This window comes from Lobosporangium transversale, assembly GCF_002105155.1.
Source record: "Lobosporangium transversale strain NRRL 3116 chromosome Unknown BCR41scaffold_17, whole genome shotgun sequence".
Classification (NCBI taxonomy): Eukaryota; Fungi; Mortierellomycota; class Mortierellomycetes; order Mortierellales; family Mortierellaceae; genus Lobosporangium; species Lobosporangium transversale.
Genome location: NW_019028995.1, coordinates 84,931 through 112,155, shown reverse-complemented (window position 1 = coordinate 112,155; position 27,225 = coordinate 84,931). Strand labels below are relative to the sequence as shown.

The following is a 27,225-nucleotide window of genomic DNA, read 5'->3' as shown; positions in this document are numbered from 1 at the left end:
ACATCCGTAATTTCGGCCACGCCATATTCATAAGTGAGGTGCAGGGCTACTCTTAATATATAGATGTTTACATGGCGCCATGGATTGGATCCAAATAGCGTATCCCCTGCTGTGTTCGTCTTAAGATAAAAAAAAGGGCGCGAGGAAAAACTGTTTGTTGACTGGATAAACCCTGGCGGTGTAAGAAATACTGCAACCATATTATACATTTATTATATATATACTGTATATATATATGATTTATTCATGCACCAAATTTTAATCTTTGCAGTCAATAATAGAATTGAAAAAGGCGCCGTCATGGAGATTTGGGGCCCTGCAACTAAAAAAAAAAAAAAAAAAAAGATGGGTGATGATGGAGATTGAATAGGAGAATTCGTCATTTCTTAATAAAATTATATTATATATTAATACAAATATACATGTATATAATTGATAAAGACACAAAAAATTTAAAAGACGTGGTATTCAAATCACGGAATGACAGCGACTGGTTAGAAATGAAGAGTACAAGGTTAGTGGGTACCATCTCCATTCAGACAGACATCTGAACATGCAGATAAACAATGAGCAATTATATATGCAAAAAATATAATAGCCCCACAAGCATTCGATTACACATGATAGCTAAAATGAATATTCATATCCACATTAGGATTAAAACAACCCAAAGAGCAGAAGGAACATTAAGAAGTTGCTACAGTTATTGCTAGGCTTTTCATTCCCTTCACAGTTTTCCATTCGTATTGATTGAGATGCACATAGAAGAGCATTGAAGGAAAAAAAAAATTGATCAGTGATTAGTGATAACACTATTCTCAATCAAACCGTCCCTTGTAGTATGTAGGAATTGAGATCCTTGTGATGCCAAAACAGATAACTTCAAGCCAATGCTGTAGAAACTAAACAAAACGGACTCAACTTGAGCTATGCTTCCGAAGCACCGTGATGATAGAATAATTGTGCGGAATAGAAAATCATGTGGAGAGAGGGCACATGGAGAGCAGCTCCGGTTATAGGATCTACAGACTGTACTTGATGAGAAAAGTGAATGAGAAACAGTAGCGGACATTTAGAATTAATAATATTATCACCAAGAAACGCATGTCACATCTTCTGGACAGAGGTGGCAATGCTTACATTCGAAGAGGTCATGGCATGATGTTTGTACAAGAGTAGAGATACAGAACGTGGAGACGTTGGAGCATGAAAATCTTTTTCATGACAAATGAGTGAGCAGAATGCACAATGATTCTTTATGCATTCTCATGATAAGTCGAAGAAAGATTAGAAAAGACGATAATCGCTGCGAAGAACTCAATTTGCTATAAAAAAAACTTCATTGCCATCGGGATACCAGATGCAGTCGGTTGACTGGCATCTCTTGCGCAAGGCATCATCTACATATCCAATCTATGCACTTGCCATACCAAACCATCACACATAACATTAACCTCCACTCTAAAATGCTTGCAGAGTATTCTCCCTTTTTACTTGATGTGATGGAACCATTCATTTCTGTCAAGCCGTGTCCAACCATAATTAACTTTATCTTACAGCTCTCTTTGTTGGCTCTCGGCTTTCTGTTAGTTCATCAAACCATTTTATTCAGTCCATTCATCCATTTATTCTGTATTGGAACATTGTATGAAAGAGGAATACAACTGGATGGTTGCCATAGTCTTTTCTCGGCTCTCCTTTCATTTTGCTTTGGGGGTAAGAAAATAAAAAATTTGAAGGGGGTTGTTTGTGTTTGTTTGATAATGCGAGCTGCGGCTGTTCTTTGGAGCAGAACCAAAAGAGCGTGAGGACCATGCGCTCCTGTTCATTTTTCTCTCGTTTTATCATGTAGCGCAGAAATAGAGCATAAAATGGTCCCAACATTTCCACTCGATTCCTCCACCTCGAGATTGAATCATTTGGTATAAATCGACCTATTCACAGAATATAAAATATATAAAAAATAACATGTATCACCATATGTATCAATGCATGCACGACTTGGTTTCTATACCCAAACAACTCACAAGGTGCACACTGAGGCGAATTGCAGTATATCTGTATAAATGTAGTATCCTCCAATGATGCATTATGGAGGCCTACAGCCTACGATTGATGCCTGTTATTAATTTAATGCGGGACATGTATGCTCTAACTGAATTTTCTCACAAAGAGCCTTGTTAACAAGATGCAAAGGATACATATTAAAAGAAATAGAGCTATTACCAACCTAACGCTTAGAGAAAGACTCTTGGTTGCTCTTTCCTGCAAATGTGTCGCTATCGATGAAGAGACATCGCTTCAGTTGAAAACTGCGAGATTCCTTTACAATACTTCTGTAAATATATACATATACTGTTGCTTAAGAATATAGCTAAAAAAAAAAAGGAATTCATTCTATTGCTCAGAAACGACTGTCGTACAGTCCCAACTGCATTTGAACTTGTGCCATCCATTTTACTTTGACTTATTTGGGTTTTGTTCATAATCTTCTTCTGCGCCCATAGGCCAGATAAATACAGGATATGTAGGAATCTGGATGATCTCCCGGTAAAATTAAATTGGCGCGATTGCTCTGTGGGAAAAAGGGGGAACCTGGAAGATCTTTCGCCTTGCTCCACTGTGGCCTAGTTTGTTTTTTTTTTTTTTTTTTTTTTTTTTTTTTTTACCTTGGTCAGCATTAAGTTGTTTTTGCTTTTTTACTATCGCTTTTTTGTTTATTTATTGTTAGACTTGTAGTTGAGATCAGTAACTGCCTGCTTTTTTTTTTTTTTTTTTTTTTTTTTTTTTTTTAGATTCTTTATCCTAAAAGTATGTACAATACAGCAGGGTGCCAGAGTATGAGCCTGGCCTCTGAACAGTATTGCTATTCTTTATCAAGGTTTATATCCAGAATTGTCCTATTCTCTAGCTCGACTACCGAAACCCACAGCCAAAATAAGCCCCAACGGAGGATATGGAAGAGTATTCTCTATGACAAGACGCATTGTTATCAAAGCGGTCAAAATTCAAAACTCTGATATACTATTTGGTTGCTTGGGTGACTATTTCCGGGATATCAGTTAGGCTGCCGAGCTTGCATAAAGACACAGCTCAAGATATACAGTGTATTGTCTATTGAAGTCTTTTTTATCATTCAAATTGAGCTTATATATATGATATGGATGCTAAGCCCTGCGGGTTTCATTGTATGCACTATCCCTGGATGCTGTTACATGTTTGGACTAGGATCGTGAACAAGCCCATCAAGCTAAGCACAGACAATTGTATTGAGACAGGATAGCATTTCGCTTGCTGAAGTTAAACATTAATAATCCGAGCAAGGTCAGTTGAGCACCATGCTCCTTGTGCCATAAGGAAAGTTAGCGGGTCAGATATCGGGTCTAAATATTTATACACCTGTGTTTATGTTTGTGAATGTGACTTTCCATGAATGCTAAACATGACATGACTGTAGCGCTTGGAGAAAGTGGCCATATTAACCAAATAAACTCTTATTCCGCGCCGCGGCTCATGGCAAGGAAAGTAAGAAATACTTTAATTAAACTATGCCCTTTTTTCGTTCACTGTAATTACCCTAATGCTCCTGATGGACAGAGTATATATATAGTAGCATCTTGTACTTATCATTTATGAGGAAAAGTGATGGAAAGGTAGAACCGGGTGAGTGCAAAAGAAAAAAAAAGAGGCATCAAGAGAAGTTTTTTTTTTTTTTTTTTTTTTACTTTAAATGGCGGCACAATAAATTCCTTGACTTTGATTAAGCATTAACATCGTGTATGCTACGCGTAGTCATGCTCATACCTTTTAGCTTGACTTAAGCTGTATCAATAGGTCTAAAAAATAAATAAGATAAAATAAAATTAAATAAAAAAGGTGAAGAAAGTCGAACGACTATGGCAGCTAAGGATAATAGGTGTCTGCTTGGAAACATGGACACAAACTAAGATTATATTCCTTAAACCATCTGAAACTGCCCATCTCAGGGAATATAAAAGGAATTTTATTCGCATTTTTTGAAACGATTGGACTGGAGAGAGCGGCGAGTAGGAATGAGCAAATGGAACGGAGAATCATGTCAGAATCTATCGTTGCTGGCGCGTAGTCCATAGAAAACCATTACACCCACCTTCTATCAGCTTGCAGTTGTCGATCTTCAGATGTTTAATTCTGTTTTAGCTGTAATCAATGTGGCAACGCTGAACTGAACCCAGGTTGCCTCAAACCTGCACAATGAGGTAAAAGGATTCCAGGAGAGGGTTTGGAGGATGAGGGTGGGAGCGATCTCGAGGAGAAAAGATTGACTATCCACCAAGCAGTAAGAGATGGAATGAGAAAAAGTCCAATTGCTTCAGATATATAAAAACTGTTCCTGTCATTCTGATAAGTCCCATATAATGCTGTAATGCGATGCATTCATTATGCCTTGGGAACTGCTATAAGAGTGCTTTCCAGGAAGGAGTCGCATCTTTCTCAGCAATAAAATAAGTGCAAGTGTACAAGCGGTCTTCTATGGATCCTTAACCACTGAGAAGACGATGAATAAATCTTTATGGCAAGCTTTGAATCAGATTAGGGTCCTGTTGCAGATTTAAAAAAAAAAAAAGTTTTCTTATTTTCATGTTACTGCACACCATCGTTTGTACTTTTTTTTTTTTTTTTTTCTGAGTAGTAACACTTATCCTTTGGGATATTTCAAGTGGATATTTCAAGTGGTAAGCTCATTCACCCCTTTTTAGGATCATAGGTGTGTGCAGTAACATGAATAAGAGTAAGAGGGGAGAGAAACTGGATGCACAAACACAAACAAACAACTCAACTCCACTGCTCTTCGAGGTGAGGACCCTCTCTTTTGCTCCCTCCATTCATTTACACACCGAACACCTTTATTTTACATTCAATTCAGTGCAGATTCATTGAATTATTTACACATCTTTTTCGCCCATATTCACTATTGGACTTGACAAACCAGCATCTATGGAAAGATGGTAGCATTGCTGTACGCAGTTGAGAGGTAGGATGGCCTGCAGGGTTTCGCAAGACAACCTAATTCCTGTCGATGTTTTAACCTCATTTTCTACGAGATGATCAAAGATAGCTCATCCTTCAATGGCAACGGCAAAGCCAAGAAGGTGTATGCGTAAATGAGGATGGTGTATCCGTTTGCTTAAATGGAAGAATTTTGAATAAAAATAAACGAAGCCGTTACCCATTACGGATGTACGTAACCCTGCACGGAGAAGGGACCGACTTGTGAATGTGTCCTGCAAGGATACATATTTCTTTAGTTTATAGAACAGGATTGAATATGCTATCCTTTATTCAGTTGGTATTTTAAAATAAAATAAAAAATAAGAATGCTCTTTTGCTTTGCTATTGCTTCAGAATACTTTATCAAGGTATCAAAACAATGTGTAGAATAAATATTTATATAAAATGAGTGTTTGTATTCTCGACCCTTTTTCCCTTTTTCTTTCTTTCTCCATCCGCACATCCTTTATCTCTTTTCCGTTCTTTTCTTCATCTCTTATGGCTTTTGTTCACTGTCTTGTCCTATTCTGATATCACCCCCTCAAACACACATACCCATCCACTACCCACTGCTCACTGTTTGCTTGCCCTTTGCCATTCGACCCAATCCTCATTCCACACTTCCCTGTCCTGTCTTTTGTAAAGCTACTTTAGGCCACCTTCCTTCTTCCCTTTCTCCCTAGAATAGCCTGTTCCAACTTGAACAACTTCTCTTTTACCTCCTGCACGCGTCTCTTCCCGCTTTTCATATCACAATCACAATTTGCGCCAGCTCTATCCGTAAATGTAAGGCAGACAGTGCAATAACTACTTTGTCGGCGAAGGAGAGCTTTTTTTTTGTCAAGCTTCTCGAGTCTTTCTATGTCTTATCAAGACTCTTTTACCAAACAATAACCAATATATAAATATATAATCAATCATCTCATGTCACTCTTCACCGTTTATTATTGTTGTATTTCTCTTTTTATCATTCTTTTACCCCTTTTATTGATTTGTCCAGCGAGTTAACTGTTGCAACTGTTTTACGTCTGCAACGACGCAAAAGTAGAAGAGAACAGCAATGTATATATTTATATTTTATTTTTTTAATTCACCAAGTCGAACGAGCTCAATTTTTTTTTTTTTTTTTTCCTTGGTCGTTGCCATTTGCCTGCACATTTACTAAACCGGTGATTTGGTTGATTTATATTTTACAATAATTGAGAATGAATTACATTTTTGTTCGATTTAACGTTAATCCAGAAAAGTCATCCTCTTTAAGTTAACTTATTTATTTTTGTCTGAGCTCAAAAGGACAAACAACTGGACTCTCTGCATCTGCACCCTGTCCTAAAGAACCACTATGGTCACCGTTACTGCCATGGCTCTCCCATAGCCATGTACTAGTCTCAGACCTAGTCCCTCTTCCTCCCCTTACCCACCCTTTTTTTTTTTTTCTTTTTTCTTTTTTCTTTTTTCTGCTCCGCTCACTCCTATACAAACATGTCCGAATGTAGTCTATTAAAGAAGGGACAAAATATGGTATTGACGTTGAGATGCATGCGGGTGCGTTGACGGAGTATGTCTTTTTTAGACATGCATTAATTTTTTCGGGAAATCCCTTTCATCATTGTTGGCCTACTTCCGCCAATCTTTCTTTAGTACCCTCATCGCAATTTCCAGCTGGAGTATACTGCTGTGCAGGTTCCAGTTGGTCAAACAGGGGCCCATTGCTCTCATTTTCCAGTGCTTAACTTTAGTCTGAACTGTTCTTCTGATACAGTCACAATAGGACCTTTGTCTGCCTTTTCGCGAATCGCCTTGTATTCTTCCCAGGTCATGCCAAGCACAGCTTCCCTCTCTACTCTTCCAACATCCTCTTATTCTCACTCCTTTTACGATCATACCCAACCCTCGGCCCGTCCCAGCTCCCAGCCACATTCCTCCACATTTCCCTCAAGTCAAATGGACTTTTCTGAAGCAGACTCGGCTCTTCACCAACAGTCAAAGCGTCTTGCCGGACTATCTATTACGAACGCTACTGGAGCTAAAGTCAGTATCCTCAACGACAATTCAGCTGAAATCAATACACCATCCGAACAACAGCCCGTGCCTCACTCACCATTTTCTCCGTCTCTTCGCTCGCAAGAGACAGCTAGTCGACAGAGACACACTTCAAACGAACGCCCACATCCCATGCAACGCTTTCAATCCTACCCAGGTCATCGTCAAGAAGAGACTCATGATCAGGACCATTCAGAGAGCAGCTATACCGGACGATCGTCATCCCTTACTAACGCATCTACACCCATCTATTCCAGTGGTGAACTGACGTCCTCAAAGTCATCCTCAAAGCCCCTAGCAATATCGTCACAACGCAGTCGGAGTCTCAGTAGCGGCTCTACACTATCCCCAAGGATTTCCGCAGCCTCTTCCAGCCCTTCCGCCTCTGTATCGTCACCAACGCATCCATTCTTTTCACGATCTTACTCTGAGGAAAATCAGTCAGATGACTCGGAATCGAATCGAAAACCGTCAGATCCCAACTCTACCAACGCATCTGGGTCCCCTGTTGCTGCAAAGCGCAAATATATGTGTTCGCACCCTGGTTGCCATAAGTGCTTCACCACGAGGTACAGTGTTTCAGCCTTGCCCATTTGCGATATTTCGATAATGCACACATGCGAATATAGACTTATCCTTTTTTTTTTTTTTTTTTTTTTTTCCTTATTGGTAATTATATAGCGGACACCTTGCTCGGCATAATAGGATTCATACTGGAGAACGAAACTTTCCGTGTCTTATGCCTGGATGTCCCAGCAAGTTTTCTCGTCAAGATAACATGATGCAACATTATCGTACTCATATTTCACCTAAATCACGTCGTTGTCCTATTAAAAAGGAGATTCTGACTGTAGGCGTCAGTGGCAACAGCTCTCAAGAGAACTTGGTTCATACTGGCCGTGAGCACAGCCCAGTGATAGGCTATCATGGAGCTGACTATGATCAACATCATCATGTCTCCAAGATGAACGGGTCACGTCAAGGTTCTCGACAAAACTCGCCTCCGCGCTTCAATCCTCTCGACCGCAATAACGGCATTGAATTTAATGGACGCAATCATATGGATGTAAACTACAATGTTGGCAGTGGTACTGTTGGCCTAAGACATAAAAAATCGGGCGTCATTCAAGCCTATCAACACCACACACCTATGCCTCACTTCGACGTGCATGCCGTGTCGTCAATGTCGCAGTCACAGAATGAAGGCCATGGACAAGCTGCTGGTCACCCTATTGCTACCTCTCAAGGAGCCATGCCATCACCTCTAACCCCAACGATGTCAGCGACATTCGTGAACCACAGCCAGCACCAAGCCGCATACACCCCAGCCGCTCCATATCCTTTGGCTACTCGTCATCAGGACATGCATACATCCTACAATCATAGTCACGATATCGATATCTCCAAGCCTGCTCTTAAGTACCATCGGTCCGATGTCCTTGCCTCTCCCAGATCGCCTATGACGCAGGACGTCGAGCGCATGGAGGGAGTTACACCATCATTGGAGGATCGCAACCGGCACTACTATCATCAAGCTTACTACAGCCAACAGCCACATCCGGAACAATCTTATCATCAACACCATAGCAACTCATCACATGCTGGTCATGCTCAGGCGGCTCAACCTCACGATGATTACCAACACAATTCGTCTGCTCATGCTCATGAAAGGTTGACTCACGAAAACAGATACCTTAGTAATCGCCTGAATGCTGCTATGCCACCTTCGCCCCAGTCGACACCGCATACACCAACAAAGTATCGCTTTGATCCTATTCAAGACTGTTTACAGCAAGATAGGCACCAGTACCGTGAACATCGCGAATCACATTATGAGCCTCAGCCACGCCTTACATCTCAGTATCAAGGCACATCAATGGAGGATGAGGACATGTCGTCTACGACACGTTTGTCCATCATGTCTTCAGCCTCATCCATGACCTCTACCTCTTCGGCTTCTTCGGTCTCTTTACCTGCAAAGGCACATAATGCAGATAAACAGCGTAACCAAGAAACAGAGGAGGAAATGTCTGGGCTTGCACATTTGGCTCAGATCGTCACGACCTATGGTTGAAAAGAATAGGTGGTGAGTAGTCTGGATGAGCTACTTGCCTGTGATGAGAAAGGAACGTTCGTATACCACTGCTTCTTTAATTGTTTTCCCTTTTATCTCATCGCTCGATATGCCTGTACAGTTCTTCTTGGCTTGGTTACATCTTGTTTTAACAGCAAGGACAAAAAAAAATTATGGCATGTAACATCTGTGATTCACTATAGAATTTGTATTTTTTTTTTTTTTTTTTTTTTTTTCTGTTCATAGTAATTATATTGTTAATATATCTTTAACGCACCTTTAGTTTGTTTATCGCGTTAAATTGCTTCTATTTGTCAATTTGGTCATTCGAATCAGAAAAAACGCGTATTCCGTAACCAATAGATTTGTTGCGCAGAGTGGCTTTGATACCAACGCTTGTGCCACCAAAGAAAAAAAAAAAAAAAAAAATTAGACGTGATTCGGCAATCCTTCGTCAACCTCTTTTAGATTCAAGAAATGACATCCATTAATGTCATTGGTGAAGATCCAGTGCTCAAGTCCATTGCACAAGAGCTCATTATTTCTTTCCAAGGCCAAGTAAAAAGAGTTCCTTTGAACTACAATAAGAGTAATGATAAGCCTAATGAAGAGCAGTCCTATCAGAGGCAAGACCTTTTTTATCCATATGAGTTTCAGCTGTTCAGTTTTTTAACTCGACCCACGACGTGCAAGAAGCTTTTTCCACCCCATGTCCAAAAAAAGCGCCACCAGAGTATTACAGTGCAAGAGAGGTTGATTCTTTTGTCAATTGGACCAAAAGCGGAAACGAAGGAGAACAAGGGTGCCCTGAATCATGGCCACCAAGTCCTTGACCAGAAAAGATACATGGAGCAGGAAAAAGAGCATGAACCAAGTACAGAAGGAATAGATGCACCTGTACTTGTTGCGGGCCTAGAGGTGCTTGAATACCTACTCACGCCGATGACTACTGCTGATATTAGTAGTAGTAGCGCTAAGAGCCACAGCTCGAACGAGTGTCCACTCGAACGTATCATTTATATTGCCAAGGTAGATACCTCTGGTTGCTGGCCTCTGCCTAAAGTCGACACACGAGGGCTTAAGAGTCCCACACACGCTTTAGTCCGAGGCTACTTGAACGCAATGCGATCCAACACTATCATCACCACCGCGTTCACTAAAGGTTCTACTTGTATCTCTCATCTTCACCATCAATCGTCATCAGCTGTAGCCGCAGCGAAACTTTCCTCTATGGCTATCTCATCCGAAAAGAAAAAGGAAAATGGGCAGAGAAGTGATAAAGAGGACAGTTGTGGGGATGCAACAGGCGACTCTAGCCCGTTGTCAAATGACGAAGAACAAAAGCTGCAACAACAACAACAACAACAACAAGAAGAAGAAGAAGAAGGGTTTGAGCTACCATTACTAGTATCCACCCCACACAAAACTTCGCTTTATGTCTTTGCGCGTGCTCAACCTCAGTACCTCTTTGCAGAATCTGCTCAAAATACTGGGAAACGCGTTCTGGATGATCGCGGTTTGGTCCGCTGGTGGAAAAATTTGTTGACAACTATCTACAGTCAACAAATTCCCGTCAATGACAGTAAATGTAAAAGGAAACAACAGGCATGGTGGTATATCCCAGGGATGGAGACGGAACGTCAAGCATCGAGCATCATCCGATTCTCACCTTTATCCTCAATAAGCCTATCGACTACGACGACATTCCATTGGACATATGGCTACCCTGATAGAAATTCCAAGGAGATGGCATACTCTTTGATCCCACAGTTCCCTGACGACCCAAAGTCTAGGCTAATGCAATCTGCTTCATGTTCTGGCGGAGCTGTTGATATCAACACGTTTTGGGAGCTGGTAGCTATTGGAGAAGAAAGCGGTGCTGGGAAAATTACGGGCTTTTTCCGCATAGTGGAAGAAGGAAACATAGAAGAAGATGAAGAAGAAGGGGAAAAAGAAGGAGAAACAAATGAACAGAAAGCAAAGGGAGAGGAGGGACAAAAACTGACTGGAGCGGTCGAGGAAGAGCCAAAAGGATCCAAAAGTACATCTGTATCTCATGAAACAACAGCAGAAACAACGGTAGCAGCAGGGATAGAAACCGTTATTTCACCTGCGCAAGGTTCATCAGAATCATACACAAAGGTCATCAACTATCTACTGAGCTTAGACTTTTCGACTCTGGAGAAGTCTAAAAACTCTACTAGACAGTGGATGAACCGCTTCAATAGCTGGACTCGAAAGCTTCAAGAAAAACGACAACAACAACAAGAAGAGAACCATTCTACATTGCTACCTTCATGGATTCAGACTACAAGTCTCACCATATTCTTACAGCATGTGAACGAGATAGTCGTAAGCAACCAGTCGCAGTCCACCAGTTCCACCAGTTCCATCAATGCTTCATCTTCTGCGCCTACTGTGAACATTCTTGGAGCTGGATTGATCAAGCCCAAAGTCCCGGAGTTTGCATCTGTATCGTCTTCGGGACAGGCTCCAACGGTCAATGTTTTGAATGCTAGTTTTATCAAACGTAAGACGCCTGTAGTCAATAATTTGAGCTCTAGTCTAATTAAACGGAAAGAACCGAGCACAGCATCTATATCTACGTCTACAGTAACACTAGCACCTGCCTCCGTAGTGCAGGATTCAGGCCTCACTAAGAAGCAAAAGACAGATTGTGGAAAGCCGTAATAGAGTTGCTAGAAAATATGCTCGTGTTATATATATATTATATATGTATTTTTTTTTATTTTCTGTTGTACAATGTAGAATAATAATAAAAAGAATAAATGACATACACAGTATATATATAAACGTTGCTCCTTTGAAACGTAGCTTCAACAACTAAAAAAATAAAAAAAAAAAATAAAAAAAAAAAGAGAAGGCAGACTTTAAATTCGAAGCTCGTCCAAGTTCTCATCAATCTGCTTGAGCTTCAAAAATACATCACAGCCATATCCCTGCAGCGAGACTAGTTGCATATCACCACCAAAGTATTGTGCATATATCTTTGTCAATGGTAACCTATTATTATAGGAAGGAAAAAAAGGGGGCGGTATTAATAAATATTGCTTGAAAATAAAGAATGCAGCCAAAAAAAAAAAAAAAAAAAAAAAAAAAAAAACTACAAGCTTACCCAAATCCAAGCCCAGCAATAGGACCACCCAAACCAGCCTGCATCGCAAGTCGACTGACTCCCTTAAAGATACTATCCACACCATAGGGTGTATCACCTCCAGCATCCATGGAATTCGCTGTATCGTTCTCGTTCTTAACAGTTGTGAATGAATAATCAAAAATTGAATCGAAATATTCTCGTGGTATTCCTCCACCATGGTCCCTGATCCTAATTGTGATTTCGTGCTCTCCCTGAGCGATAGTCACTTCCACAGGTGGGTGTCCAAATTCATTAGGTCGTCTTGTGATATCCTGATCATCATCCTGGTTGATAATTACGGCGCTGTTGCTGCGCTTTTCATGATGAGAGCCCGCTGCTGATGATGAAAAGAGAGGCTGGTGCTGGGTGCCATGAGGGCTAATAGCGGATCTGCCAATCTTTTGCGAATGCTCCACGGTAGCTCGGACAGCATTCTTGAGCAACTCGCAGAGGATATATTCGAGATGAACTGGAACATAGGTGAACGTTGCATCTGTCTGTCCATTAATTACAACCTCAGGACTCGATCCATAGTTGACATCACATAGATCCTGGACAAAGGAGGCGCATGTTTTGATCAAATCTGCAGGTCGAAGCTCTGTATGAACCACTCCCACAACATCCGAGTGACGACGGGGTACAGCCTCTAATAAGGATTGTGATGATGTAGACATCCTTTCTCCGGAGGCATTCTGAATATCACTGTTGGTCTTTTCTTCGTTATAATCTCGTTGCTCTCTGAGCGAAATTACCTGTTCAGCAATCAAGCGAATACCAATACGAGCTTGAATAATTCCATCTAAATACTTTTTAATCGCTTCCTTTTCCATATACTTTTTGCATTCCAAGAAACCTAAATAACGTAATTTGGAAAACAATAAAGATATGTCAAAAAGTGAAGTAAACGTGAGAAAATAGCAGACAAATCGCCTCCAATAGATGCGCATGTCCATTCGTTACCTTGAGAAAGCATAGGAATAACATCGGCGTGAGATGCTACAAGGCCTTGCAACAGATTTGCAAACCGATCAAGATCCTCTTTATTCTTAATTTGCTGTGGACTTGCTGTAATAGTTTGAAAAGAGTCATAGTACAACTTGTAGACTCGTTTGATATAGGGATTTGTTCCCACGATGAAAGGAAGCTTCTGAGTTTCTTTGATCAGTCGCGCCAATCGAACTGGTAACTCCTTACGTGCATACCGTGCTACATCCAAATTGATAGCAAGGTCTTTAGCCGCTTCTTCATCTCGTCGTTGCTGGGCTGATGCTGCTGTTGCTGTTGGTGTTGATGTTGACAAAGGTGGAGATGATGATGTTGTTAATCCTGACCGTCCTAGTCCTAAAAGAGCTTTGAGTGTGACTGTCTGAATGTCTTGATTTGCATACTAAGATGTCATTAAAGGTCAGCGAGAAAATGAATTGGTTAGTCCAGTTGAAAACCTATTGCCCATCTAGTGCAAGCAATATAAACTTCAAAGTGGCTTCTTTCATGAAGTATAAAGAATATAGTAGAAAGAAAGAAAAGGGTAAAAGTCACTGCTTCAATAAATGTATTTAAGATTTACTATACCTGAGTCACCTTATCATCATAGAATGAAACTATATCGTCCATTTCACGCTGCTCGGATTGTGAGAAGAAACTCCTCCGAGCTGAGGCCATGGCTTTGAGGTATATGGGGTCTGTTGCCTGTAGAAGACGAGAGGCAGTCGCTATCACTCCAGTATCTCTTCTCATGATGGCGTTAGTACTAGGCCGGGAATGATATCCGTGGGTTGGAGCTTGTGTCAAAAGACGATGCTCTTCAAGATGTTGACTATTATGATTAGCCTTAACCAAGTGGCTGCTAGTCTTATTTCTGTTGCTAACACTATTTGCCTGTCGAGTAGTTACATGTAGGGTCCGCCTCATAGGCGCTATCACCGCTATTGATGCTGTTGTGACCTGGCATCTTGAGTATTTTTGCTGTTGTGATGCGTGGCACACAAGCAATGTAGGAGATCCCGAGTCTGATGAGACTTTTATAAGACGACGGATGATGGCGGTATGCATCATTGAGCTACAAAACTTGCGCTGTTCACAATTCCTTGTGTGGTGACTACTTTTTATGATGGGAAGGTATAGTAGAGATGTGGATGAATGCAAAAGAAGACTAATGAAGGCTTTTTGGGTGCGGACGAATACAAAAAAAAAAAATAAAAAATAAAAAATGAAAGAGCTTTTTGAGTCACGACCCCGTGGGAGAATGACAAGATTCAGTCCCAACGACTCCCCAAGATGAATTCTGAGGATAATCACCTGACTGACGACAAATCTTCCGTTTTGATGCAGACATCAGGTCAGCACTAAGCAGGAGGAGAGAAGCAGGACTCTCCCGGCCTCACCAATCTGTCCCTGGTTCCCAACACCAACATAGCTGATTTTGTTCTCGATGAACGATGAACTGGTACTTTATCAAAAATTATTCGTTTTATTTCATTAGATGAGTGGGAGACCTCTGGGAGGTACTGAAATATTACACACACTTCTGAACGTAAAAAAAAATCAGCGGACCCCGCTCTTACTATTCATATGTATTCCATGATGAATGCAAATGTCCTCCGAAAGTGTGCTGAATAAGAGCTGATATTCATAACAGCCATTGGTACCTTTACTTTTTTTATTTTTTATTTTTTATTTTTTATTTTTTATTTATTTTATAATTATTATTTTTGTGTGGGTGGATGTTGAATGTACAGGATCAAAAAAAAAAAAAAAAAAAAAAAGATTTAGAATATTAGTCTATGGCAAGTGTATAAAAAGCTATAATAAAGGTGTTTCCACACGCAAATGTTATCTAAAAGGTGTAGGGAGTGAGCAGCAATACATGTATACATAAAAAGACTATGAAGTTTCTGACCGACGGAAGGTCAACGCGCCAAGGATACTGTTACGATGTGATGCACTTCTTTTCAGTTTGGCAGTGTCTGAATCTATGGCAACCGTAAACTTGCGTGTACCAAAGTTTGCGGGGGCACTGGGGACAACACCTACACTAGCAGCCTTCTCGCTAGGCCAGCCTTTACGAACCATCGCTGGAGGTCGCGCAGAGGACATCGACTCACGACCGTTGCTATTGGTATGGATCGAGCTCTGTCCATCACTACTACCGCGACGGGCTAACGAGTCACCAGGCTCGTGGTTAGATGGGGACATTACCTCAGGTGTCTCTGACAGAGACATCATCTGCGTTGATGCTTTTGGTGAAGGGGGTCCATTACGAGAGGTCATAAGGCTCATCATTGCGACATCATTCATAGACTTGCGGAGGGTGCGGCCACGACCCAGGCTGGCTGTTGAAGCTGCAAATGCAGCATTCATCTCCAACTCTTTGACCTTTTCCTGCAATGATTGGCGCTCGACTTGGCCTTCCAGCCACAGACGCTTGGTCTCCTCGAACTGCTGACGCATCACATTCAATTCCTTCTCGAACTGATCGCGTTCGTGGCGAATAGAGTCAATCTCCATAGTCATGTTCATCTTGGTGGTCTGGAGTACCATCTGCTGTTCCTGGAGCATCACCACAGCCTCTTTCGAATCCATAAGAATGTTTTGTATATGTTGTGTCTTGGCCTTTTGTGACTCGACTTCATTCATAGCCTCCATTACCGAGACCTTGGCATGAACAAGCTCGGTTGTGACCTGCGACAGTTCACGCTCTGTCATGGCCAGACGGTTAGCAAGGTTGTGTTGGCTAACATTCAACGATGACATAGGGGAATACTTCATCTCCTCGCCAAAGATCTCTTCATCCTGTGAATGTCTTGACCAGCTCATTTTACCGTCCTCATGGGTGATCGTTCGTGGAGACGACATTGCAACCGATGAGGTCTCATCGCTGTTACTCATCACCGAGGGTGAAATAGCACTCATCATGGAGGCGCGATTTTGCTGCCGCTCCATATCTAGCAATCTCTTACGCAAGCCTTCGATCTCCTCAAGGTACTGAGTCTTCTCCAGCTTGGCCATCACTAAACCCTCAGTGACCTCAGCATGGTCCTTCTGCAAAACGGACAGTGCCTTCGCCAGATCCTGGATCTGCTCAAGTAGCATGGCATCTGAGCCTGCAGAGATGAAGGACTGAGAGGCACTGCTTGCTGGCTCTACAATCTCATCACTGCTACTATTGGCGTTGCTACTGTTACCGCTGAAGAGTAAACTAGCTGACGAGCCAAATGAGGCCGCAATCGAGAGCCTACTGGCGCCGCGGCTCAACTTGGTCTTGATCTCCTTGTTTATTGAAGGCTCTGGGGTCTTGTTGCTACCTGAATCGCTCGATTTTACCGATCCAAATCGGTCCTTGAATCGCTTGCTAGTCTCTACTCCTGCTCGCTTTTGCTGATCCTCTAGTTCTGAGACATAGGCCACAGCAAGTGCATCCATCTTATCCTTGGAAATCTCACTGGAAAGAGCCATAGCATCCTTAATGACCTCTCCTGCATTGTCCTCGTAGATATCGTACAGTTTTGTGGATAGAACGTCCAACAAATCCTCGAAATCCTGTAGTTGCATCAGCTTCTCTTCATTCTTTTTCATGAATGCAACAGCAACACGCATAATAGTCTCAGGAGCCCCTTCCGAAAACACAACATCATACACCCGGAGAACCAGTGGCAAGGGGTAGGTATAGGCAAACAGCGAGAGGAACCACTGTGAAGCATACATAGCTACCTGAATCGAGTGGAATGAAAGATGGGCATGAAGCATAGGCAAATGCTCGGAAAGAAGTGCAGAAAACTGGTAGAGGCGAAGCTGGAGTCCTTCCATATTCAGTGTAAACATGGTTCGCATGTCATATGTCTCCATCAAGCGGACGAAAACACAGAATGCCTCTCTCTCGTCCATCTAGAATAGATATTTATCATTCACCACATATGACAAGAATGAAATGATGTGAGAAACACAATTAGCGGACAAACACAGCATTTTGAAGTAACAGCAAAGACGCTCATGCATTATAAACTTTTAGAAAAGAGAGAGGGAGGAAAAAAAAAAAAAAAAAAAAAAAAAAGGACTTACATTCATAAGTAGTGGTCCAACCAAGAAACCAAGACCTTGGCAATATCCAACATGAGGATCATAGAGAGAATAGGCTTTGAGAACATTGCGAAGACTCTCCTGACCCTTTCCGCCTTCCTCTTTAAACATGTCAACTTGAGGGAAAGTCCTGGCGAGGTCGCGTTGGATGATACGTTCATAAGGCGAATGCTCCTTTAAGAGTTGAGTATACATTGTCTCAAGGTAGGTTGAGGAGGCCTGTGACATGGATTGCCAAATCAGTCCACGGAGCTTTGATGGCAAACCCTGTCGCACACGCGCTGCCAAAAGATGTGGTAATTTACTTGCTACTGCATTATAATCCTGAACAAGCATACCCCAGAACTCCCAGTCAATCTCCTCATCGCCCTCCTGGTGCTCCATAATGTTGGAGCCCGACGACATGGGAGCAATAGTCCCTGAGTTGGGGCTATTGAGTGCTGTCGAGTCGGTAATGAGTTTTTGGAGTGTAGTGAGATTTCCTTTGAGGACGTTGGATTCGATGCAGACGGCTTTGGGATCCGTATCAAGCAATCCATTCTGTCTCTCTAGTCTTGCCAAAAGGAATGCTGTGGACTCCTGGATATTTCCAGAGGAAAAAAAAGAAAAAAGAAAAAAAAGTTAGGGTTGCGGATATTGACTAGGGATCTGTCAACTATTAATGAAATGTGTATTTACCTGTGGAAGTAGAAGATTATTTTGTTCTTCCAACTTGTGAAGGATGTTGGGATCGACTGTACTCTCTGAAAGATCAGAACGGGAACTGTGACCACCTTTGAGCTTCGCAAAATGGTTCTTGGGTTGAGGAAGCAAGAATCCCAGGGTGGTACTTCTGTTCAATCTGGCTCTATCAGCAGCGGAAGAGCCCTGGAGGAAAGAGGAGGAGGCAGCGAGGTGACCACTGGCCTTACCATCAAGCCCTTTAGTGAGTGACTCTGAGGAGGCAACAGCATTATCAAGGATATCGTCCAGCATTCTCTTAAATGCAGCAACGTGATCTTCTTCTTCTAATGCAGACTTTGCATCCACTGATGATTTTGAAAGAGCTAGTCAAGTGAACAAATGCAATAAGTAAAGAGTCCGAAGGAGTTAGAACGCGTAATGAATTTCAGCCACGCGTAGTTTAGGTTCAGTTGTGTCTCAGTCTCGGTCTCAGTCTCGTCAGACTGGTGCCTGAAAATGTATAAATCTGTTCCTGAAAAAGACCTGAGGCCTTTGCATTTTCCCTTCTCTCTTCTGCCCATATCTGTCCATTTGTGTCCACCTTCAGTGCTGATCAACGAATGCAGCAGAACTTTGCTTTTTGTTTTTGTTATGGTTAACAGATGAGTCAGATGAAAAGGAGTAAGCTTAGATCAGAAAGGATCTTTTTTTCCCGAGTTGGGTCACTCACGATCGGTTGCTGCATGCTCAAAAGCTCATCATTAGCACATGCTACCATCCCAAAAATAAAATTGTTGCCTAATCCATTCATTTCATTCTCCATTCTGAAGAGAGCCTCTCACACTGACTTATGATTTGCAAGGTTGGTACTGAATAGTAGACATCAACTCGTCTAGTAAACACAAACACCTCTGAACTGAATGGACGGCAACCAACCGTCCCAACTGTCAATTCACAGCAGTTGGAATCCAATAGCGAGAAATATGCACATGCATATTTTTTTAAAAAAAAAAAAAAAAAAAAAACGAGGTTCGTGCCCTGTTTGTGTGTTTGTGGAACAGATTTCGGAAGTTCCGAAAGGAATGCAAATTTGCTCAGAACAAAAAAAAAAAAAAAAAAAAAAACTTACAAGACGAAGAATATGAAGAACGAGGCAGCGGTGTGATGAAAGAGATCCGCTTTATGGAGGAAATGGTAGAAGCGGGGGTAGAGGTGGAAATATCATTGGAATTAGATGTAGAAGTGGTAGAAGTAGTGGAAGTAGTAGTGGAAGTAGTAGAAGTTGGAGTTGTGGCAGCCATGGTAGTTGCAGCAATTTCAACTTGAGTCTCAGTTTCGGTTTCAGAAGAAGAGATAGAATCAGATGAAGGCGTGGTATCCATGACAGAAGGCGTGGGCGCGAGTGAGGACGGAGACTCGGTTGCCAATTCAAGTCCTAACTCTGTGGTCTCTGTCATGGTGATAGGGTATATGGACAACAATATCCAATTTCAACAGGGACGTGATTTAAGACGTTAAACTAAAATAATAAAAAATGAAAAAGGGTCTGTTGAGAGGAAAAAGAGAAACGACTTCAAATGCAGATGAAAGTGAATGAGTTGAATGAGGAAGAAGAAGAAGGAAAAAAAAAAAAAAAAAAAAAAAAAAAAAAAAAAAAAAGGAAAAGCGACGAAGAGGAGTGCAATACAAAAAAAAAAAAAAAAAAAAAAGAAAGAAAGCTCACAAAAAAAAGTAAAAAATTGAGATGTGGGTAACCCGTCATCTCTTTTGACGATGAATATTTTACAAGCAAAAGGAAAAGAAACGACTGGACATTTGTGCAGGCTCTCAGAGCACCTTGGTTTCTTTGTTGTTAAAAAAAGCTCTTTTTTTTTTTTTTTTTTTCTCCCGATACCCTTTGTCACTTTCATCGCAATGTGCAGGTCCACTGAACTAGGAGCATCTGCATGCGACCATCAGCAAAACAACGCGAGCTCTATTGCCAGGGCCATGATCATGTCATCTTATTAGCCACTATCACCTATTACTGTAGTTATTTTGGTCCGTTGTCCCTCCTTTTCCTGGAATCAAGATCTTCTAGTCCGATACAGTGAAATATATATATATATCATCCAGTCAACGGAGAGAAAGAAACCAAATAAAAAAATAAAATATATAATAGACTAGAATTATTACAACAGCAACAGCAACAACACCAACAAGAGCAATACCAATGGTCCTAAACATCAAACAATACTAGAAAGCGTTTAAACAAAATCTTCAAGCAGTAAATGAAGAACAAAATCCCTTAATGCTGTGAACGTTTAGAAGAGAAGGCGTTAAAAGAGTGAATGCATGCCACAAATGCAGGAATGTGGTATACATGTATATTGACAAGTATACAAATTCTGTGAGTAGAGATGCATGTCTCTAGGTTTCATCTTTCCCATCCCTGCTATTTTATCCCCCTTCTCTCTCTCCTTTCCACTTTATCTCTCCCCTGTCCGTCATCGCTCTTTGCTCACTTGAATGCATCCACCCCTTGGGCCTACATGTCGTTTTTTTTTTTTTTTTTTTTTTTTTTTTTTATCCTTGGCTTTGTATTTAGCCTTTTTATGGCTCATTATATATAGTTTGTATCTATTGTCTAGGGACAAAAAGGGTAGGCCACTGATCCAATAGCCGTGGAGATTGATAGAAAGAGAAATGAAGAAAAATAAATAAATAAATAAAAAAAGATCAGGGCACTATACACTCACAAGCATAAATTGCATAAAAAAAAGATAATGAACATTTTTATCCTTCAAAGCTGGGGAACCCAATTCAGACTGGAAGGAACTCAATTCGATTATTTCTCTGTGTATAAACATGTAATGTTTGACAATGGTAAACTAAAGAGAACACAGGTCTAATTATCGATAAATGAACAAAGTGAAATGAAATATGAAAATTGTGCAACATGTTGCAAGAACATTAAAAGCGCCCGAGGCAAAAATGATTTAAAAATTAATGTTATGTTTATTATCATATTCTCCCAAATGCATGGTGTGTCAACACTTAACAGTAAGGGAACAAAACATGACGCGAGAGATGATGCATTGACTTTTCTTACGAGCACACAGAATAAAGATGAGAAAGAAAAGAGTGGTAACACAAGGCAAATCCGTTTGTCCTCCAAGAAAGAAAAAAACGTGGCACGAACGCAATTAGGACAGGGATTGTATTCAGTCAATCATTCACTAACCGTCATTCGATATCTGATCTTTTAGATTACATTGTCGGACTTCAGTCCCTACCACTTTTTTTTTTTTTCTTTCTTTCTTTCTTTCTTTCTTGAAGAGGGCTGTTGTCAAGCTTTGATCTTCTACCTTTCACTATCAGTATATACCCCTTACATCCATCTAACCTTCTCTCTCCGTTTGAAGGCTTTTGTTGTCGTGTAAATCATGCTAATATCAAAAAAAGAAAAAAGAACCTTTTCGTTCTTTTTTTTTTTTTTTTTTTTTTATACATGTATCTCTTTCCTTATGGTGAAGAATGATATTACCATATATTGCATATTGATCATATACTTACTTATTCTCACAAAAATAATACGCGCAAGGTATGATGATTTGAACGTAAATTCCAAAAAAAAAAAAAAAAAAAAAAAAAAAAAAGGAAATTTGGTGCAGATAGAAATGCAGTGAATTAAAAAGATAATGATAAGATGATATGTAGGGAGTAAAGATTTTTGAATGATAAATAAATGGGACCTATTGGTTTGAAGGATCGCTCGGCATTAATAACCAAAGAAGAGAAAGAGGGATAGTGATAATAAAGTGTTACCGGTGGCTCAGAGGCTTTAGCAGAGAGCAAGGATTGTTGGGTTAGTGAACGGGTATTTGGGCGGGGTTTGAGTTGATCTCGTTTGAAATAGATTAGCTGTAATTAATTTGACTTTGTGAAAACTATACTACATCCATTGGTGTAAATGGGGTTCAAATTGTACAAGAAAGGGACTGCAACCAGAGCCCAAGAGGAAAGGAGATGGAGTAAGGAAGAGGTATAAAGAGGAAAAGTAAGGAACAGAAACCTTCATGTTCATCAGGAACAAGTCAAGTAAAAAATAAAAATAAAAAATAAAAAAAAGAGACAGACGTAAGTAGATAAATGCAAGATGTCGAGTATCAAAACATGTTTACTGAAAAGAGAAAAGGAACAGGAGCAACAACTGCCTCTTTCTCTCTCTCTCTCTCTCTCTCTCTCTCTCTCTCTCTCTCTCTCTCTTTCTCATTCTGGATATCAGCTCCAAAAGCCGGAGCATGCAAGACGACACGGAAACAATAAATAGAAAAAGATGTGGCCGGATGGGTATCTGGCTCCTGGCATCACTTGGAATCTAGATTCCCTTCCTCCTAACCATAGAGAGATAAATAGACGCGACGCAACAGGGAGGTCGAAGCTGATTGGCCTGGGTCCAGATCGTCATAGAAGAGCATGCACTTCCCTAAAGACGAGCTTGCACCCTTCTTTGTGCATCTGCTACAAAGTTGTGTAGTGTTGCGTCTAGTGTCCCAAAAAGCACGACAATGAAACATGTATAACAAATACAGGACATCCATTTATCTATTCCATATTCCACTCCAATGTATCAGACTGTGCCATCAAATCAGAGTTGGTTTCTTTTTTTTCAAAATGTAATACTCGTCAACATACTTTAATTTTCTAGACATAATAATCCGTCCTTCTACAAAAAAGAAAGCATCAACAAGGCCAAAACAGAATGTCGATTACAGAGGAGTGCTTTATTGTTTAACAATACTTGTAGAAAAAAAAAAATCAACCATGTCCATACATGCCGTTATGTTGTTGTTGCTGTTGCTGTTGCTGTTGTTGTTGCATCAGTTGATTCTCCATCTCTCGTCTTGTACGCTCTGCCCTCTTAAGTTCAAACACCTGGTCCATTGCCTCTTTGAAGCACTGTACATTGTAGTCGATCAATCCTTGCTTCTCAAATGTCTCTGCCCTCAACAAACAGATCAAAGCTAGGTACTTGTTCACCTCCCGCAAGTACAGCACCGTGCCATTACCCATCTTGATCACAGAGAAAGCCTCATGGTTTCCACTTGTTTGCTGTGTTGGTTGGTTATTCAGTGACCCCGCACGACTACTGATACTAGCAACAGCCTGTGAGCTTGAATCATTGCCACTGATCTGTTGGTGATTGTTGCCCTGTCTTCCGTTCGAACTCTCATAGTCATTATGACCATCCTGTTGCTGTGTCCAATCATCGTGTGCATCATGTTGATCCTCAAGATATCCTTGACTCTTGGCTCCAATAGCCGCTCGTCCGTATATAGATGAAATATCAATAATCACATCAATCATATCGCTACAAATCTCATAAGACTGGGAGTCCACAGGTGATGAGTCTGTAGCAATGTAAATTTTGGAGATCACATCAAACAAAAATGCCTTTTCAATCCCTGAATTCTATTTTTTTTTTTTTTTTTTTTTTTTTTTGACAAAAAAAAAAAAAAGGCGTACAATTAAAAAGAGGTTTAGTGTCTGCAATTTTTCATTATATGCATATACTTTCTAAAAAAAAAAAAAAAAAAAAAAAAAAAAATTCATGAAAAATATGCATACCGCACAGAGAATGTTTAATAGGTTTTCGAGGGTGGGTAACTGTGGGATGAGTTTCTGGATAACTTTAGAGAATGCCTCAAAGATCGAATGGTCGTAAATGGACGTCAAGTAAAATGCCAATTGGACATTCTCCAGGCCAGCATCAGCCAATTCATCTGTTGTCGTCTGTTGAATATCTCTTTGTGTATCTAAATGTCATGAAGAAAAAAAAAAAAAAAAAAAAAAAAAGCTATTTAGATGTAGCCCACACCTACATCATGATTTTTAACAGACAAAAGCTTGACCTCTCACCAATTTTGTAATCTTCGGATAGACCATCAACTTTGTGGATAAAGACTTCAAATGTAATGCTGGGGTTGACACGGTAGGCTGCTACAACAGTCGCATGTAGCTTTGCCAATGCTTCCATATAGTCGTCCTGTTTAAAAAGAGAGGTACATGTTAGCAAATCAACGTTTCATGTGAGCCTCTCATAACGCAAGTAAAAAACGGTTGTAGCAACTATCCAGAAAGCTCAGGAAGTTTCCAGCATACTTGAGAGTCAATAACGAAAACCAATGCGCCAACTTCCCCAAAGATAGCTGTTGTATCGAAAGTAGGGTCGAAAAAGTCCATTTGGCCAGGAAAATCCCAAACTTGAAAGTCTATGAATGAACTAAAAAAAAAAAAAAAAAAAAAAAAAAAAAAGACGCCCCACGTTGGTCAACACTATTGTGTTTCTAGATCCAAGGTATCAAAAAGAGGGAAAAAAAAAAAAAAAAAAAAAAAAAAAAGGCGTGTTGATATTGTTAACGTACTGAATATTGTCCTTATTGATCTTTGAGGTGCTTTCCAAGAACAAAGTTTCTGTAGGTGACATCTTGTGGAAAACGACGCGTTGGATACTCGACTTTCCACTCCTAAGTACGAATTAACTTTCAATTAATAAAGAGATAGTCTAACATCCCATTAAATACAGTTCAAAAAAAGAGAGTATGATAAGATGACATACCGCCTTAATCCCATCAGCATAAGTCTTGGCCGCGACTCGCGATCCTCATCTGCCAAATCATCACCATAGCTATTTGAACACACGTATCGGTTATTAATAAGATCAGGGTATAAACCCAATATGAAAAGTAAATTGAACCCAGAACATGAGGCTTGACAAGGGATAAACTTGATAATAAACTCCCACTCTTCTCTAAACAATATCAAAATGTCTACTCACATTGGGTCGTTATCGCCATAATCAGAATACTGAAAATTGATTGAATAAGGAAACCAAGTAAAAAAAGATAGAAATGAAACAGTGAGCAAGCATAGTTTGTTCTGAGGGCCGAAATCAATGACAATAACAAATGGGGTGCCTCAGTCTTGAGGATGAAGAGTATAGGAAAAAAAAAAAAAAAAAAAAAAAGAAAAAAAAAAAAAAGTATAAATGACATCAACCACATACCGACATGGTCGTGTTTTTTTTTTTTTTTTTTTTTTTTTCTTCTTTTTTCTTTTTGGTTCTTTGAAACTATTGGATTGAGGTTATCCTAGAGGAGAATGAGCGTGATAGCGGAGGTAAATGCGCGTGCAGTGCAATTTGAAGGATGAATGGAAAGCAGAAAGATGGAGCTACAGAAACTGTCCCATGGTCCTGAATTTTTTTTTTTTAAAGTTGGTCCCGTGACAAGCCACATTTTTATTAAATCATACAACATTTAACATGGCGCCTGGTTTTTTAGTCAAACTTGCTGTACTTGACCACCACATACGGCAAAACACCCCACTTCCACTCCATTGATGGCTTACGGCCCAAGTTCTCTGCCCGCTGATAGCAGACCAACAACGTGACTAGATAGGAGCTCAACGAAGCACCCACATGCCAGATTGCATGTAACTGTGGGTTCACTGGCAAACTCTGCATTATATCACACATACGAAAGTCAATATTCCAGAAAATATACGATACGAGTGCTGTCATGGCCGTAAGGACCCACAACCGCTTAATGGACAAGTCCTGGATGCTTCCATAAATCTTAATGATATGAGACATCACCACCAGGACTACAAATGCAAACGATGACTGAAAGACGATAAACTCGAGCAAATGATTCTCGGGGCCTGCAATGAGCATCACCACAGTCGTTAAGAGACCATAGAGTGCAATACTGATTGGAAACCATGTCCCATAACGACGATAAGATCGATCTTCGATGCAGCAGTAAGCGAGGGATAGGATCGAATAGACCATCGGTAACTCATCCAACATTTGCAAAGGAAACAACAGTGTGCCATGGAATGCAATTGATCCGAGCCCAACAACCGCAATTGATCCAAATGTAATCAAGAACCGCTTCTCGAAGCTTGAATGGAGATATACGCCCACAAGTCCGACCAGGATCATGGAGAAAGACGAAATCGAGTTGAAGAACTCGGCCACATAGAAGCTGACATCATAATTGCTCTCACACCAATCTATTTCAAACAATCATCCAAGAAAGAGGAGCAAGCAGGTTATGGATGATGCGCTTTGTGGTAGGCTCCCTATATACATGTATATGTTTATGCAAGTGTACTCCGCCCCTTGCCCCCCAGCCCTGTCCTTACTCTTGCTCCTGGCCCTACCCCTCCCCTGCCCCCGCTCCCATTTCTCCTTTATAAAAAAAAAAAAAAAAAATAGAAGGAGCCATCTCAGCAACATGAAAGCTTGTTATTAAAAGTAAACGGGCTTTGAGAGTATGTCTGATCCCACATTGCCATTATCAATCTTATTTCGTTTAATATGTCCCAAGCCAATCCTGCGTTCCCTAGGAGCAATGACATTTTCACGCTTTTTTTTTTTTTTTTTTCGTGGTTGTTCCTGTTCCTTATTCAAACTGGAATTATTTTTTATGATCGCGCGCGCACTTACCAACTATAAAAAAAAAAAAAAAAAAAAAGGAAAAATAGGGGGAAGGTCATTCATGTTAGCGAATTTAGTCATTCAACTTTCACACTTACTCATGAGTTCATGCTGTGTAAAAACATTCATTCATTTCATTTTGGTGACAACGTTCATGGACAGAGTTCAAGTGTTATCAGGGCGAAGCAATCGAAAGTCTCTTTGTGAAACCCTCTGATGTACAAAATTTTCTTTTTTGAACAAAATCATTAGAGACGAACCTGAAGATGTAGGTGGACCCCAATAACCAACTGGTAGTAAGGAGTTCCCCCAAGTTGAATTGAGATAGGAATTATATTCAGGCGAGGACGTGATCATTCCTGTAAGGTAAAACAAAGATCAATAAAATAAAATGAATCAAAGAGGCGACTCTTTGTAATGAGAGCTAAAGGCAAACTGAAAAGAGACGGTGAGGAACAAGAGGAAGGCGAAGAAAGAGGAAGATAATATATTGATAATGGTAATGATAGGAATAACTGTGATGATGAGGAGAATAGCGATGAGGAAGTGAGAAAACTTTGTTTGAATGATGTGCCAAGAAAAAAAAAAAAAAAAAAAAGAAAAAAAAAGGCGATGGTGGATCAATGTCCTTTAATAATACCACGGCGTATTGATCTCATGGCCCACGATTCATGGTTCATGGGTCATGGCCCATTG

General features: G+C 40.5%; 6 protein-coding genes across 6 annotated transcripts; 2 read left to right on the top strand and 4 right to left on the bottom strand.

The window, feature by feature from the left end:
• Positions 1-6,849: 6,849 nt before the first annotated feature.
• On the top strand, positions 6,850-9,148 carry BCR41DRAFT_370444 (hypothetical protein; the record flags this gene model as incomplete). Its single annotated transcript, XM_022026534.1, has 2 exons — positions 6,850-7,643; positions 7,756-9,148. 2 exons carry the CDS (start codon positions 6,850-6,852, stop codon positions 9,146-9,148), a joined length of 2,187 nt encoding a protein of 728 aa, XP_021881585.1.
• A 452-nt stretch (positions 9,149-9,600) lies between these two features.
• BCR41DRAFT_352897 (histone acetylation protein-domain-containing protein) lies at positions 9,601-11,863 on the top strand. Its single transcript, XM_022024037.1, has one exon. The coding sequence runs from the start codon at positions 9,626-9,628 to the stop codon at positions 11,837-11,839; it is 2,214 nt and encodes a 737-aa protein (XP_021881584.1). The 5' UTR covers positions 9,601-9,625; the 3' UTR covers positions 11,840-11,863.
• Positions 11,864-12,039: 176 nt separating this feature from the next.
• Positions 12,040-14,042, bottom strand: BCR41DRAFT_370442 (hypothetical protein; the record flags this gene model as incomplete). Its single annotated transcript, XM_022026533.1, has 4 exons — positions 12,040-12,172; positions 12,285-13,158; positions 13,266-13,692; positions 13,878-14,042. The coding sequence occupies 4 exons, from the start codon at positions 14,040-14,042 to the stop codon at positions 12,040-12,042; spliced, it is 1,599 nt and encodes a 532-aa protein (XP_021881583.1).
• Positions 14,043-15,084: 1,042 nt separating this feature from the next.
• Positions 15,085-19,642, bottom strand: BCR41DRAFT_352894 (rab-GTPase-TBC domain-domain-containing protein). Its single transcript, XM_022024036.1, has 4 exons — positions 19,174-19,642; positions 18,060-18,427; positions 17,364-17,960; positions 15,085-17,189 (listed from the first exon to the last, which is right to left on the bottom strand). The coding sequence occupies exons 1-4, from the start codon at positions 19,499-19,501 to the stop codon at positions 15,189-15,191; spliced, it is 3,294 nt and encodes a 1,097-aa protein (XP_021881582.1). The 5' UTR covers positions 19,502-19,642; the 3' UTR covers positions 15,085-15,188.
• A 3,202-nt stretch (positions 19,643-22,844) lies between these two features.
• Positions 22,845-25,121, bottom strand: BCR41DRAFT_336045 (hypothetical protein; the record flags this gene model as incomplete). Its single annotated transcript, XM_022022015.1, has 9 exons — positions 25,093-25,121; positions 24,865-24,893; positions 24,646-24,714; positions 24,452-24,553; positions 24,189-24,309; positions 23,946-24,072; positions 23,655-23,842; positions 23,385-23,498; positions 22,845-23,276 (listed from the first exon to the last, which is right to left on the bottom strand). Exons 1-9 carry the CDS (start codon positions 25,096-25,098, stop codon positions 22,845-22,847), a joined length of 1,188 nt encoding a protein of 395 aa, XP_021881581.1. The 5' UTR covers positions 25,099-25,121.
• A 171-nt stretch (positions 25,122-25,292) lies between these two features.
• On the bottom strand, positions 25,293-27,100 carry BCR41DRAFT_352891 (alkaline phytoceramidase family protein). The gene is made up of 2 exons (XM_022024035.1): positions 26,790-27,100; positions 25,293-26,102 (listed from the first exon to the last, which is right to left on the bottom strand). Exons 1-2 carry the CDS (start codon positions 26,884-26,886, stop codon positions 25,366-25,368), a joined length of 834 nt encoding a protein of 277 aa, XP_021881580.1. The 5' UTR covers positions 26,887-27,100; the 3' UTR covers positions 25,293-25,365.
• Between the last annotated feature and the right edge of the window lie 125 nt (positions 27,101-27,225).

Excerpts from the sequence above, each read along its gene's own strand:
- BCR41DRAFT_352897 (XM_022024037.1), top strand. The coding sequence starts at position 9,626 with ATGACATCCATTAATGTCATTGGTGAAGATCCAGTGCTCAAGTCCATT.
- BCR41DRAFT_352894 (XM_022024036.1), bottom strand. The coding sequence starts at position 19,501 with ATGACAGAGACCACAGAGTTAGGACTTGAATTGGCAACCGAGTCTCCG. Across the intron at positions 18,428-19,173 it reads TTCTTCATATTCTTCGTCTT|CTCTTTCAAAATCATCAGTG; the intron begins GTAAGTTTTTTT and ends TCACTTGACTAG. Across the intron at positions 17,961-18,059 it reads ATAATCTTCTACTTCCACAG|GAGTCCACAGCATTCCTTTT; the intron begins GTAAATACACAT and ends GGAAATATCCAG.
- BCR41DRAFT_352891 (XM_022024035.1), bottom strand. The coding sequence starts at position 26,886 with ATGATCACGTCCTCGCCTGAATATAATTCCTATCTCAATTCAACTTGG. Across the intron at positions 26,103-26,789 it reads GGGTCCACCTACATCTTCAG|ATTGGTGTGAGAGCAATTAT; the intron begins GTTCGTCTCTAA and ends TGTTTGAAATAG.